Here is a 15837-nt window from a genome sequence, read left to right as displayed (position 1 = left end):
GAGGGTGTACAGTAATAGTTAGTGATCCATGGTGACTTGCTCTATGTTTGATGGGCACCGAAACCAGTTCCCTGTGTGTGTGAATATGTGAGCGAAGTTTTCGAACGGAAAGCAAGAAAAGTACGCCAAACAGCTGAGTAAGAAGAAGGAGAAGAGATAAAAATAAAGCAAGCGATAAGCAAACAACGACAGATAGCTAGCGAAGGAAAAATCTAACGACGTCAACGGAACCAACATCGACGCTATCGCGCTGCTCAAGTGCTGTGACATAAGGGAATCGAAGGGTCGTTAGTAAATAGGCCCGAGCGTTGAGGTTGGGAGATAGTGAAACAAAAAAAAACCGCCCAAAACCATCTGGAAGGAAGGGGAAGTTTTCGCAGCAAGTGCAACGGTGCAACATTCTTGCTCGAAAGAAGAAACCACCGAAGGTGGAAAAGAACAGTCCAAACAGCTGCCGTATAAATGTGGTCCGACGCAATGAGCACCTTGGCAAAAATGTATCCTAAGTTAAGTGCAGTCGAACTGTCAGCGATCCTTATGAAAGGTAAGTTGAAAGATCACCAATCGTGGAGATGTGTGTCACCTTGATGATGTGTATCGTTTATTGTAACGAACGTCTAAGAGATTGAGAAGAAAAGGTTCCTTATTCATGCGATACGATGTAGGAAGGTTCCACATTCCATAGCGTCTTTCGCTTCGGGGGCGAAGGCAATGGGTGGCTTTATTTATCTTCGGTCGGATTGAGCGGAAGCAATAAAACGCCTGCTCACGACAGCTGCCACAAGTTTCACTCATCTTTTTGCCGTTTCCCCAGCATCAATATCGTGCGGGGTGGACTTCGGTGGGCCGTCCAGAGGGAGGACATAAGTATCCAATGTACACCCCATTCACACATCCCGCCCTGATGGCTAGTGATTGCCACCCTAAAGGCAGCGGTGGTGAACGACGCAGTTCAGCTACCGGGCCAGAGAACTGAGCTGTACGTTGTAATTATGTCATTTATTAGTGGCGCCTTTTGCGCTCGGATTTTAATTGGAGAACCACATTCGCTCGCGACTCCAGTGAAATTAAACGTCGACGTCGGCGGTGACTGTGGACGTGCGACGTGGATGGATGCGGGTCCGGGTATCAGCAGTACTTTGGAATGTGGGAAAAGTGCGTCCCGCATGTTTCCGCGCCTCGCACGCTCATTCATAAATCACTCAATTCGCGCAAATCGCTTGCAGCTGGACCTCGAAGATTACCTCGTCCGACAATTGTAGGCGACGAAGGAAGTTACCGGACTTACCCTGGGTGCACTTGAAAGCGAGAAGCCAACCGATACGTGCCTTCGGTGATGGAGAAGAAATCTGCTCATCAAGATGACATGCGAGTGTGTGACATTTGATGATCATGCGCCAGCACGATCGTGGACGTGGCGGTTGCATTTAATTAGAGCCAGCAGGAAAGTCGACGGGCGTTCATCTGCGGTGGGCATTAAGCTGAAGGTGTCTCCGGCTGTCTAAGCCGCTTCAAAACAAAACCGGATGCGTACATCAAAGAGTAATTAGTTTTACAGTGACATTGGGAGAGGTTCTGTTTATCACAGATACAACTTCTTTGGGAATTGTAGTTTAGGTAGGGGTGGAATTCTTGCAATTAGAACTGTAGACTATAACATTCTCGCCATAGACGCCTCTGGATGGATGCGCATAGTATATAGATCATCTTTTAACCCAAAGTGTATTTATAGCTACAGACCGGATGTAAGTGACTGCACCGCGTGCGCAATTAATTTGGTTTCGCCCGCAGATTCTAAGAATGAATCCCATCAAGAACACAGCCCGATTTGATGCTTCGCACATTGTTAGTGTGAGTGCGTGTGTAGTTTTTAATCCTTCCGCCGCATGATGATGACCCACGAAACCGTGCCGCTGTTTAACGTTGCGCCTGTGGTGGTTGAAATATTCTTGGAAGGTGCAGCAACCGCCACAGTCGCGGCTAGAATCGCCATTCTTATGAATGGGTGGCACACATCAGACTCGGTGGACGTGTATCAACCCGAGACGACGGTGTATAATTATAGACCCGTGGGGGGCGTCCCGAAAAATTGGTCGGAAAGCGGACGACGACTCTCCAGTGATGGGTTTTGAGAGGCAGTCCGATGCCTTCCCGTCGCTGGCTTATGATCTACACCGCGGACACAGCTGTGAAATGGAGAGTGCCAAAATGGAACTGCTAATAAGAGAAACGATCGTGTGCTTGAATTTTGATTCTGAAAACGTTGCAGTTAGGAGCTATAAATGAAATTATGGGGTGCTCTTTTGGTTGTTTGCTGTTTGCAGCAAACTTCCGCAGAACTGGAAATATGGGTATGGCTCGTCTAAGATGAATGATATACCTTTGTGGGATGATTCGTTCATTGGGGAAGGATATTCAACAGTCCGAATCGGAGTTCGCGATGTATACTTTCTCACGCCCAGTAAAACGAGTTTTTTTTAAACGCTTCTAACGATCCGTAAACGTTCGTTTAGAGGAGTCAACATTCTGAACACTCGTGTGCACATATATAAGTCACCCCGGTGGTTTTGTTTGCACAAGATTTATCTAATGACATGAAGTTGGTTGAAGATTTTAAAAATAGCCTCAAGGTGTTCGATTTCGTGGAACTGTCGCCTGAAAATGGTAAATCGCACAATAACTGGCCTATGCAAGGCTTCCATTATTTGCCGGGTGTTTCATTCCGTCATGCCGTCGATGTAACTGTCCCAGACGTAGAAAAAACTTCCCCCCTCCCCCCGTAGCCATACTCCCCGTTCGTCCGTAAGTGACCTTCTATCCACACGTGCTTCATCCGCTCGATCCGGACCGTCCAGATGTTCAAACAACGCTTCGCTTATCATTTGTTTGCACATTTCCCAGCGTCGAGCCACTTCGCCGGAACACTCTCTCCGTTCGGAGGGGGCGCCTCGGACGGACGTTCTGGGCTACGATTCGCACACGATAATCCGACCGTTGCGTGGTGGGCATGCGATTGAAGGGGAGCGCACGGTTGTCATCGTCGCCATCTGGACGTGAGATGGATGAGTTGCTCGTCCGTCCGGGTGGGATTTCGATACCGAGACAAAGCGTACGCGTTGTTACGCTGCGAGATGGCATCCGGTGCGATCGGTTTCTGGAAGCGAAAGGGCAACGACAAACAAACAAACAAAAAAACATAAACCGATACCCATCGATATATAGTGACTGACGTCATTTTGGATGTGTTGTTGGTGTGGTGAGTAGTTTGATTGCCCGGGGGGAAATGTAATTCCAGCTAGAAACATACTTACGGGTGACGAAAGTTTGACCAAGGGTTCAGAAAACCAAACAAGACATTGCTAGCAGTGTGCATGATTTGAACGAGAGTGAAATTTTGGGTTTGATATGAAATGAATAGAAATGATTTATAACTCGTCTGTAAACTCTCCAAGAATGTTATTCAAATTTGAAAAGTAGAAGCTACCCAAGAACGCAAGACGCAAGTCACTCAGAACGACATTCTCCATCTTGAAATCACTCCACCGACGGTGGATGAAAGATCGGCTTTAATAAGCCAGGGCGCCATCGTTGACCTGAGCTGTAACTCTGCTTGATCTGGTGAATAAATCATAAATGGTTATCTAAATCTGCGTTAGATGGTTTGCTTCTGTCCGGGAATCAAAAGAATTCGGTCATGCTTTTTTTTTTAATTCTATTCTATTGCCGCTCGAGTTTAAATCAACCGGACGTTACGCGATCTATCGTCAGTAACAATTTGTCATTATGTCACCGGTAGAGTTTCCTCGAATTGCGCCGAACCTTGGCCACGAGGGATTTATTTTCTTCCCCACGTCTCCACGATGAAGATGTCGCCACTACCGAGAGAACTTGTCACGGATTGCTTTGTTTACAAACTCTTCAACGCCGCTCCATAGTGGGATGTGCCTGCGAACGGTTTTGGGGATGGAATTAAATCACATGGTTGATAGTGGGACCCAGTCCTGGTCGTGTTGGCGTCCGCTTGATGGATCGTCCTCAGGAACGCCATCTGTCACGTGGGACAACCGCTCGAATGGTCGTAGGTGTGAGACGGATTTTCCACTCGATCCACTAGTTTTGACAATGTTGGAATGTCCACCGACAATCGGACAACGAGGGTCGTGTTGTTTGAATTTTCCGGTGAAAATATTTTTCTCCCCCACGTTCGCGCCACCCGCTGGACCCACATTCTTGACAGTTTGGGGGGGTCTTAGCGGATGAGAGATTTTATGGCCGATCGTGCGATCGTGTGTTGGAAATGTTTTCAAAGCGCCGAAGTCACTTGAGTGGGTGAAAATGGCCCCTAGCAGCAGTCTATCTATCTTGCGTAGAAATGTTTTGATAGTCTTACCAGCATGAATGGTATTTCCCCAGATTGAAAGCATTCACCTCTGTGCAGTGTGGCGGCAGCCCGGCTCAAGACGGATGATAAATAAGTTCATCTAATTTGCCTGCTGCTTTACTACGGAAACAACCGCAACGGGTATGGGAGGGTGGGGATACGGTTTCCCACTTCCACCATTCGATCGTGTTCCATGTGCACATGTGCATTTTATCGCTAGAATGTCGCCAGGCGCCGATACAGTAATCGCACGGTGGAAGAACAGCACCGACCGTAGGGACAGATGCGTTAAGCGTTATTAACGAAACCGCGTTAGCCGTGGTGTGTGCGGTACGCGCAGGTGGCACATTTCTATACGCGGAGATAATTTATGGCATGTGGTCGGCGTTGCCGATGCTCGACGGACGTGGAACCGTGGTTGTCTTTTACCGGCGCGAGGGTTAATTAGAATACGGCCCTGCCGGGGACGGAGATTTACTCTCGAATTTCTCGGTAAGCTGGCAGCGTCGTGGTAGCAAATGTCGTCCGCAAGAAGACTCTCTCGCCTAGGGGAAAACTGTGCACTGATTACCTTCGAGGCCAATAAAACCTTTATGGCTCCATTATGGATCACGGTTTCGGGTTTTTCCCGACACCGGGAAAAACGGGATGGCAGCTAAAGGCGGTGACGGTGCACACGGTTTTACGATCGACCTTAAATCTTCCCCAAAGCGGGATGATTATTTTATTCGCAGTAAATGTTACCAATTCCCGCACACGTTCCATACTGCACAGCCATTTGCATTTCCTTGTGGTTAATACTTTGTTCCACATCGTTTGTTCGTATTTAATTACGCGAAAGTGGTAGCGAAATGTGTGGGTGTTCTATTTGCGAATCTTAAAGATGGGAACACAAATCGATAATGCGATTAAAATTAATGTGATTACAGTTCTTAGTATTCAATCTTATACTTTGTCACAGTGGCAATATGTTTTTCTGAATGCACAGAGCCTGACAGAGCCCTGAGAATGTATTACCATGGAATCGTCGCCATCTGTACCACGTTGGAGCATCAAAGCAGTGGCGGTAAAGTAAAGCTCAAAGAACGGAATTAATAGCAACCGAAGCGGAGCTGGATCTGCGCCATATTTTAAGGCCAAACCAAAGCAAAAAGATGATGTTAAGGGTCGGGAGTCTTGGTTTTTTTCCTGCGTTTTCGGGTACCGGATTCGCTCCCAATCGAATGGGATGCCCCAAACTGCATCCTTTTTCGGTGCCGGTTTTGAGGCGCCAATCTTCTCCCCCGGAGTCGGCAAACGGTGAGATAAAAGCTAGCGATAGCAGTTTTCGGTAGAATCGTGGCCCGGGGGTGGGGATGTTGCGTATACAGGATGCTTCTTTATTTTCGGTCAGGTTCGACCGTTCCCCAAGGGACGGACAGGAACGATGATGCGTCGCCAAAAACCACAGAATGCAAAAGGTGAGCATAGGAGGAGAAGAAAAAAAAACAAAACACCGTCAGAAAAGACAAAACCCGGAGCCGTAGTCACTTTGCCATTTTGGAGGCCACGGGGCTGTTCGCGGTCAGTGGTTCAGGTTTTTGACAGTGGCCTCTTTTGTTGCCCTCGGGATGGGTACAGTGGACTTGGAAGGAATCGTGTTGGGCTACGGTTTCTGTTGCTTCCCTTTTTGGCTCGTTCTGCACACTCCGCCGGAATGCAATCAATCGCACACATAGATCTGCATCCGACGAATGTGTGCCTTGGTTTCGCAAATTAAATTTAACCCCAGCGGACTATGGGGGTACAAGACGAGCAGGGAAGGTTTACTGGTGCCAATAAAATTGGACAGGGGAGTGGGGGGAGGGGGGAGCGAGGTGGGAAGAGAAAATCCAGAACTTCTTAAAGACGTGCTCTAAGGGCATCCTTTTTTGGGGTGTCCTGGGCAAACCACGTATCGGTATCTTCCGAGAAGTAACGGGTCGCGGCAATCACGGCACTGGAAATAGGATTTTGGGGAGAATATCCTCTCGTTTCATCGTTCACGCTTCGCGTGTAAATCTCGCGTCCACGTCTCTATGCTTATGCAGGGGCCATGCCGCTGAAACGACAGCACACACAGATGGCGCCAGAGCATCGCGACGTAATGTTGCCATCGAGATTCACTCACCCCGTTCATGCATACCTTCCCAGTACCAGCTAGAAACGGGAAAGAGCAAGCGAAAAAGCAGTTCAATGTAACGAATGTGGAACCGACACCCTCCGCCATCGTATGGCCGCCGCTTGGCTAACGAATCGTTTGCGTACCCACATTTGGCTGTCAGTGCTGCTCGCGTCTTCGCTCCGGTCGCCTGTCAACGGGCCAATCTTTTTCCGGCTTGCACTTGCACCACCACCCCCACCGCACCGCACCGCTCCAGCTCCGCTGCCAAAGTGGCCAACATATGGCGTCTCGAACCGGCGGATCGATCCGGGAATGGGAAACGGGGCGTTAAGTTACAATTTATTTTCTCAGTTGCCACATTTCCCTCGTTTCGTTCCGTCCGTTTTCGCTCCCCCAATACGCTCGGCGCTTGAGGATGCTGCAACCCAATACTGTACCACCCTGTCTTCACCCTTTTGTTACATCGTGCCCTGCAACAAGCTGCATTCAAGCACACAAACACACACACAAATGGTTTGCTTGCTCTCCGGCACGCAGGAAGCTGATTAAGTAAATATAAATACGCAAACAAATTGGCAGTTTATTTAGCCTACTGTTCGCAGGCCGCCTACCATACGTTGCGTTAAGCTGACCGGCAGCATAATGCTACGGAGTGTGTGTGTGTGTGTGTGCAAAAGAGCGTGTTGTGCGTGTTAATGATACAGTAAGGGGTGTTCGCCCCCTGGGCCCTGGGGCCTCTCGATTAGCCAAATTTAAATAACCAATACGGGCTGATCTTTTGCTGTAGTGAAATTGGTGCATTAATTCGCTTTTGTTTGACATAATGCTCGCCTGCTTTTCCGTGCTTCCTGGCACATCTTTACGCAGAAGGCAAGCGGATTGCAGCATCCCCCCCAAGCTATAAACAATAAACCGCACAATGGTTGCACCGTGGCGCCGAGAAATTGTGTGGAAGTGAGAGTGGATCAATTCAAATATGTTAAGCGAAATGCAAAGGCGCCTACCAAACGAAACCCTCCCGGGTTTATTGACAACTCAATACTCCCCCCCCCACCCCCCACCCCCCTTTCTCCCGATTGTTGTGTTTAAAGCACCGGATTTGGTGCAGTCTATTAGGATGCATCGAGTGCATTGAAGATGTTTAGAATCGATCGACGGTTCGAGTGATGGAGAAACGCCACTGTAGCGCCATTAAAAAAGGCTCGACTCGAAGCGGCTGGAACACGCGAGTGGGGCATCGTCGTAGTAGCGCAATTTGCATTGTAAAACAAATACGATACCCCCCCGCCTTGTATTCACCGTAAAGATCGGGGTAGCAGGTTTGCTGTGTTTGCTTCCAGTGGCCACACAACCGATTTGAACCGATTCCGAAGCCGCATTTCCAATTCCGTTATTGCACATTGCTGCACAGTGGCGTACGCAACAAAAAAAAAACTATATGCGCTTTACGACAAAAGGCGCGACAAGGCCCGGGTATGGTTGGTGCGGAATAAATTACTGTCAATTTATTAACATGATGCAATTTTCACCCGTAATTGCTTGAGACTTGCGGCCGGGAACGAGGTCGCGACGACGTGACCTACTGCGTACGAGGGGGGGATCGCAGATCGCTTCGCCGTCGTTTGGGAATGGGAAGGATGAACCGGCGCGTAACGTGTGCGTTACGGGCGTTACGCGATAGGTGTTCCGCGATGTAGTGCTTCCGGGGCTACTGGCCCCAAGTGTGTAGAGTGTCGCCGCCCTCGGCCGCCCATTGCATAACGAGGCACGTGCACTAGCCCGGGTGTGTGGGTCCCCATTTTTGCAAATAAAAAAAAAAACAACTGTAAAATGGAAGAAATTGATTATTTATTGGTCGTACCCGCGGATTATTTTGAATTGAGAGCGAAAGTGTTCATCTTGGCTTTAATTAATTAAATCAAACTCGGTCGGTACAAGAGGAGATGCTTCTGATGCTGAAGTTGGCCAGATGCTTTCGAGATAACAAGGAAGTTGAAGATGAGTTGCGAATTGGGATCTTCATTGCTATCCTTTCCAGACGCCAGAACACAAAACGAACTTCTTAACGATAACTGAGCAGCATCTAATTAGAAATCGGAAGGAAATAATGCAAAAAGCTAGCATGTGATTCACAAGGGCCTTCGTCGATATTTTTCTAGTTCCTTCACTACCATCCGACAGAAATGGATGATTGGTCATCCAGGCCGGTCAATGGGCGTGGGGCCGTTGTTGCGCCACTCACAAATGCTCGTCGTTTTCTAATTAATAGCTAGCGAATGATGGAAAATGTGAAAACCAGGGTGGGTGAACTTATGCTATCCGCGATCCTTTTTTTCATCCTTCCTTCACGGCGCATCCCAGAGTGATCTAGTGCTCTCTAATGGGTTTAAGCAGTGGAAGCAGTGAAAGAAGCGCCACATAAAAATCGCATAAAAATGCGACACAAATTGCTTTTCCCGCGTTCAATCAACTTTCCTCGCCTCTTTTTCGTATGCGGTACGTTAATTTAATGTTTAATGTGTGTGTGTGTGTTTATTATGGCGCACATCACCACCCTTGCACCATGCGGTAGACAAAAGGACGAATCAAAGGAAGCAACACACAAATTTCAACTTTTGGCGTTTGTTTTTTGCTTCACTCTGGCCCCAACACGAAGTTGAGAAGTTTGGTGCGGCAAAATGTTTGAGTTCTCGCTTTCCGTGTTTGCGCGAAAGCGTTGGTTGCGTTTTGGGGTTTTTTTTATGATACAATAAGGGTGCAGGAAGACTGAGTGGCGTATGCAAGCGGTAGGACGGTTCGCGTCGGCCCCGAAAGTGTTGATCATTATCTGGACGACGACGCGGATGACGACGACTGCGAATGAATGCAAAATAAGTGCAGTCGCCGGTCGCCATGCACTGATTTGGCGTGATTTGGGTGGAGCGCAACCGGTCCGGTTGGTTGAGGACAGCGCGCACAGCAACCGTGCGGGAAAGCGATTGCAGCAGACGACAACATTCGGCGATTATTTATGAACTCCGAAATCCGACCCCAAAACCCGCGACACCACCAGGGACGCCAACCAGGGAAGACGACCGGGGTTGATTCTGGATGAGTTTTTTGGGTGGGTGTCACGGAATGTGTTTCGCTAAAGTGGGCGACTGTGCAGCATTACAGTCATTTTCAAGTTCAGACGCTCCGGTACCCCCCGTATCCGAGTTTTTTTTTGCAAAGTTTCCATTTTGCAGATGCTTTTCGGTTGATAATAGTTCGCCCTGCTTGCCGTCGCTCTAGCCATTTCGCGTCTGGCTTATGGCATATCCTGGGCCTTCCCGGGGCCCATTTAAGGAGGGGCAACACAACGTGAAACCGTCGCACCGGTGTGCCCTCGGCTGTGCCATTTGCAGCGCCGCCAGATGGTTCGATTGTCTTTTGGGTAAACTAAATGGCAAGAAATAACTCCAGCACACTTTCGGTGCAGCGGACACGCCACGGTGGAACGCGAAAAGCGAGACAATCCCCAAGCACAATCTGGCGCCGGTCGCTTAGCGCGATATAGAAACAATAACTTTTGCCGCAGAACCGATGGGGCGGGAGTTGGCCTGGGCGAGTGGCGGATTATGCGGGGGTTGCGGAGTTTTATATTCCTGGAGATCTGCTTTCCTCGATGGGGCCATTGCCTTCTACGGAGATACGCTGATGTCCAGAATGCAATCGGCGTCTGTGCATATGGGGATGGGGATCTTCGAGACGAGAAACAGAACGGTGGAATCCGGTTGACAGCATGCACACTAGGCAATGGCAACGTAAGCGCCACCGCCGAACAGCGGGCTGACCAAGCAAAGACACCCAATGACCAGATGGGCCATAAAGCAATAAAGCGAGAGAGAAGAAATAAAGGCGAATGAGGAAGCCGAAGATGTTAAATGATGATGGAACTTTTAAGTAATACATGTCGTTCGTTTACGAAGAATGCAGCGAATGAATCATGCCGAAGAGTTGTGATAATGAAATGCCACTTTCTAGAATATCTGTTCTAAGTCGTTCATGCAGTCCAATAGCACTCCGGAGGGTCACCTCGGAGATTGACCAGGTGATCCTACTCTGTGTGTTTATATAATGATTAACATTCACAAGTTAATTTACAGCAACCACCGGCAAACACACGACACACCATTCGCACGATGGAGGAGCGGTGGCGAAGATGTGTCAAAAGGGCACAAGACGGAAGGCGAATGAAATTTATTCGCGTATGTTACAAAAGGGATTTACTCCCTTTGGAGTGGACACCCTGGACCGATGATGTGTCATCACCGGGAGGGTACTGAAGGAGTTGAAGGTGTTGAGTCTCAAGAGTGTAACCGGCCAGCTGTTGGAAGCGACGGCCACACAGCAACTCCTTGTGCGTGTGTGAGACAGCGGTGCTGTTTGTTCTTTAAGCCGGGAGTAATTTATATGCACTCGTGTAAACGTCACCCTCCCCTCCCGAACGCGCCGATTGCAATTTGGACGCTCGATACGCTAGCCGCGTCCCAACGCCCTGTGCATGGCGCATCGGTGGTGGTGCGTCTGCGCCACGGCTGTCTCGCCTGTTGTCTTATTAATAACTTCATCGTGCCGCTGCGAAGGGTGTTTGGCGCTGGTTTGGCGTGACTATCTAGATGTGGTTACTGATGAAAATTAATTACTTACACATAATTCAATCGATGCGCCGCAAACCACCCCCACCAGCCAGACGTGTCGTGCAGCACAGGAAGGAAGTGGCCTTTGTGGGAAACTGGGTAGAGACATTGGAAGGGCCAGTGTATCAGGGGGGGTTAGAAGAATGATGTGTTCAGCGAAAATACAGTTGGCTCGTATCGTGATAGGTTCTCAAGATTACGGACGATCGTTTGATGATGATGCGTCTGTGGTTTTTCAACGAATTTGTCAACGAAAGCGACCGTCAAAAGCCGAACCGAAAGCGAAGCGAGAAGAAACGATTCTGTGGCCATATGGAGCGTTGGTATGCGTGCGTTATGATTGGTTTACCGCTTATCTCCGGCCAACGATCTTCACGCGGCTGCATTCCTGCGATCGTTTACGGGGCGATGGTGTTACGGCGCACAAAGAAGCGCGTCTTTCTCGCTGCTGCTTGTTGGCTGGTGGTGGTTTCATTTGCATAAATTTGCGTGACGCCACCGCTCCTTCCTTTGCCACACATTTCCAGGTTCCCCCCCCCCCTCCCCCTCCCCACCAAGGTAAATAGAGGGAAGGGGAGTTTTGGTGTTGCGTGTGTCGCCACTCGCGAACGATATCTTCGGGTTTCAAGCTGTGTCGTTTATGGCGCTTTGGTGCGAATGACAATTTCTAGCTCCATTGACAGCTGGGCGCTTAAAACAATATGCGCACCGGTGCGGCGTTGGAATGGCGACCGTCGGCACCGGGTGGCGGGCGGCCGGCTATAAAGAAAACATAAACAAACATAAATTATACTTAGAAGCAAACGTTGCCCGCTCCCGGGGCCAGCTTCCACACGCCTGACCACGGACGGACGGACGCGCTGTCGCTCGGACTTAAAAGACTAATTAGAGATGGAAGCGCCGGTTGGTGGTTGGGCGGTGGCGGTGGCGTTGCTTGCGCATTGGCGCTTAACACTCCTGTCCTTAACACGGTCTGGCTGGCCTATCAGATCCGCCTCAGATTAGGACCAGATCACTTGGGGAAGCTTAAGTCTTGGCCATTTTTTCTCCCCCCCCCAACTCCCAAACGACAGTTTTTCCCGAGCTAATCTGCCTAATAGGTGATGTGCTATTTCTTATGCTAAACTTACCAACACCGATTGTGCGAAAAAAATGTGTCATCGGTTCAATTAATTTTAGCGTGCGATTTTGTTTATGGCGCGTGTGTTTGGAACGAGATACGGTCCCTACCCCGGAGGGATAAAAAGGAATATTATCCCCGTATCAACTGCTGGAATACAGCCGATAAATCTTGCAGTTTGTGTTTTAAAACCCATTCCCACTGCGATAACTCTCCGATATAATGTTTGTAAGTTGGTGGCGCCGCATGGTGCCATAAATTTGAGGTTAAATATCTGAATAAAGTAAGGCGTAATGGGGAATGGAAATGATAATATTTTCCTGATATTCTTCCACTGTTTGCGAAGGTTTGCGTATGATTTAGAAATTTACACGTGCGTACTGACGCAATTGTGGTGCTCCGGACATAGACGAGATGTTGCGGCGTCTGGTCGTGAATAGGTAAGCGGTATTATTGACACCACTTCCGGTTCACTCGAACTACACCTACTTGGATGCATTCGGCGTGGTTGCTATTTTTATCGCACCATGTTCACCGGTGCTCAGTCTCAACATCCGTTTACGGTTTTGGATGTTTGTTTGGATATGAAATGTGTTGCCGTTAACGAGCAGGAGCGGGGTATTCGAATGAGCACACCTGTGTGAGATGTTCTTTAAAAAGGCATTATAAACTGTTTTCTTCTTGAGCCTTGGCTAGAGCGGCAATTGAACATTGTGTCTAAATCTCTCTTTCTTTCTTTTCCAATTTCTGCTTTTGCTCTAGGAGCCGCTATGTCCGCCTCACTCGAAAGAGATTCTGGATTCAACTCGGGCAGTTCGGAGCATGAGGATGATCTGAAGTCGCTGGACCAGAGTTCGCGCGATGGATTAATCAGTCCCGAGAACAGCTCAGAAGACTCGGTTCCGGAGGCAAAGCTTTCCGCATCGACGGTGGTGACGACGCAGGCTTCCGCGTTGGTTAAGAACAAGCGCAAAAGCACGGAACCGTTGCGTGTTGTTGCCGAGACGGAACTGTTGGCACCACTGAAGAAGCGCATCCGTTTCGACGACGAGCGGAAGCACGTTGAAGATCTGCACCATCAGCGGCAAGATCGCGACGAACTCGACACTACCTCACCAGTTCCTTCATGTCGCACGGCAAGCAGCCCCTTTCGTCCGTGGGCACCCTCAGCAATGGAAGGATCTGCCGTCCCGCTTCCGGCGCCGTTCGTGCCTCCGTTTCCCAACCCGGCCGATCTGCTGGTGCGCCATCCGGCGGTCACGACACTACACCGGGCAGTTAGTATGAAGCCACTGGAACAGCTGCAACCCCTAGCTCTGGTGGCTAAAAAGAATGGCTCCTCCTCCGCTGCGTCCATCTCAAAGAACCAATCACCCCGACCAAGCCCCCGGGCGTCATCACGTTCACCGCAACGCGCACCCCAAGACTGGAAGGAACGGCAGGAACAACACGACCACCTTCACACCCATACACCCTCCGGGTCCCTCTTCGTGCAGCCTCGAGCACCTCCGTCCCTCGACGACACCAACGACTCGCTCCCGGACCATGAATCGTCGGTTCCGTCCGGTGGGCACGGAAAGTCGTCGATCGCCGGCGGTGTCGGTTCGCAGACGCGCAACTACAAAAACATGACGCGCGAAAGGCGAATCGAGGCGAATGCGCGTGAGCGAACGCGTGTACACACGATCTCGGCCGCGTACGAGAAGCTACGGCATGCCATTCCGGCCTACTCGAATGCACAGAAACTCTCGAAGCTGTCCATCCTCCGTATCGCCTGCTCCTACATTCTGACGCTCAGCCGCATGGCGGGCGAAGATTACAGCGAGGACGGTTCGGAACCGTCGATTGCGGACTGCGTCGAGATGGTGACGAAAACAATCCAAACCGAAGGCAAAATACGTAAAAAGAAGGATGAATGAGAGGGCTCGGTTCGGCCCGTCGAACGGTGCTGGGGTGAGATGCTTCCGGTGAAAGAGTGTTGGTGGTGTCTTCCGCTTCACAAGAATGGCGGAATGTTTAGGTTTTTGTCGTACGTGTTTACGTTATTTTTCTGCATTTGTTGTGCTCTTTTTAAGATAGATCACGCTCTCAGGATGAATGTAATGAGCGCCATTTCGCCTAAGCATAGTGGTAATGTTTTTTCCCCTGTTTCTCTCCCTTTCGTGTTGAATGTAATTGAGCAGAAAGCCATATTTATTTTTTTTTTAAATTCGTTTTTGATCAGATAAGTTTTGTACATTACATTTGACGTAAACGCGTGGGGACGTGAACACTGAAGTACAAATGTAGGCTTGAAGTTTGAAGTTCAAGCAAGCTGAAGTTCATGCGTAACGGTGCCACAATTTTCTTAAAAAAACACACACACCAATGACAATAAATATTCGCAGGGTTTGAGATAAAGGTAGTTAGTACAAGCAGCAGAAACAAAATACAACTTAAAATCAAAACCAAACCAAGCGCATCCACATGCTTTCGGATGGCAGCCAAATGCACAAGTGCCATACAAATGTAAGAACGCGAAAGTGAGCAACACGTACAACCCGAGTGGCATCTGCATTCTGCTAGATGAGGGTGGCATTACACATATGAAAAAAAAAACACACAATACACATTTACGGTCGGTTTCGCGTTCCTAGGAGTGTTGGGCGTCGCTGACGAGTCATAGTCCACGGGGAAGAAAGTACAAGCACGGGAGGAGTGTCATATTATGTTAGTAGTTTAGCGCCACGGCCGAAAATAAAGTAGTCCATAACGCCCCGTTTAGCGTCTCAGTCATTATTATCACGTTTTTTTGAGGTGCAGCAACCGCGGCGGTGAAAGTTTTGGTGGTTTGCGAAAAATCTCGCCCGTACTGCTTAGTGTTGCTCTTCATACAAAAAACCATTATTGACGCATGCACCTTCCCCAATAAACACAGCCATATTAAGTCGTAAGTGGGTCTTCTACAGCGAGGAATGATCTGTGAGTCATGGGTGGCGTTTCATAAGTCATGTTCAAGTCTAGGGTTCGGCATATAGGTGTACAGCTTTGGTGGAAAAGAGAGCAAACCTAGCTTGGACTATCGTTTGTACATAAATATTTGCGGTATGTTTTAGAAACACAGAAGCATCAGATTAACGAGTATCGAAAAGGTTGACGAAGCCTAGCGTTTTAGCGTATGTAAGAGTCTTGTTTTGTAATACTTACAAACCAACGGTACCTTAGATGGTTAAGGTTAAACTATATACAAATATTGTGATCGAACAGGTGAAAGCGGAATGATGATCTACGAAGCAACTACAAGTTTGTGCTGATACTGAAAATGGGGGAAAAAAATCGTGAAAAAAAGAAATAAAATATTTTTGTATGCAAAACATTAAACAAACAGTGGTGTTATTTCTCATTTTGTCGCGGGGTAGTACCAAGAATGATGACAATTGTGGGAGGGAACTTATGAAGCGATCTCAAAATCTCAATTCCAATTTTACGGTCCGGCATCTTCTTACTGAATGCTACGGGTACAAAATACAGAGAGATCAGTGCAATTTGGATT

At 48.7% G+C, this 15837-nt stretch overlaps 1 protein-coding gene across 1 annotated transcript; it reads left to right on the top strand.

Moving 5' to 3' along the window:
• Nucleotides 1–410: 410 nt before the first annotated feature.
• Nucleotides 411–14423, top strand: LOC128303168 (transcription factor Atoh8). The gene is made up of 2 exons (XM_053040032.1): nucleotides 411–544; nucleotides 13068–14423. Exons 1-2 carry the CDS (start codon nucleotides 463–465, stop codon nucleotides 14222–14224), a joined length of 1239 nt encoding a protein of 412 aa, XP_052895992.1. The 5' UTR covers nucleotides 411–462; the 3' UTR covers nucleotides 14225–14423.
• Nucleotides 14424–15837: the final 1414 nt, after the last annotated feature.

The sequence above is a fragment of the Anopheles moucheti genome, chromosome 3 (genome assembly GCF_943734755.1).
Source record: "Anopheles moucheti chromosome 3, idAnoMoucSN_F20_07, whole genome shotgun sequence".
NCBI classification, from domain to species: domain Eukaryota; kingdom Metazoa; phylum Arthropoda; class Insecta; order Diptera; family Culicidae; genus Anopheles; species Anopheles moucheti.
This window is presented reverse-complemented; position numbering and strand designations above follow the sequence as displayed.

Coding starts and splice junctions, on each gene's coding strand:
- LOC128303168 (XM_053040032.1), top strand. CDS start 463: ATGTGGTCCGACGCAATGAGCACCTTGGCAAAAATGTATCCTAAGTTA. Junction 545..13,067: donor GTCAGCGATCCTTATGAAAG/GTAAGTTGAAAG, acceptor CTTTTGCTCTAG/GAGCCGCTATGTCCGCCTCA.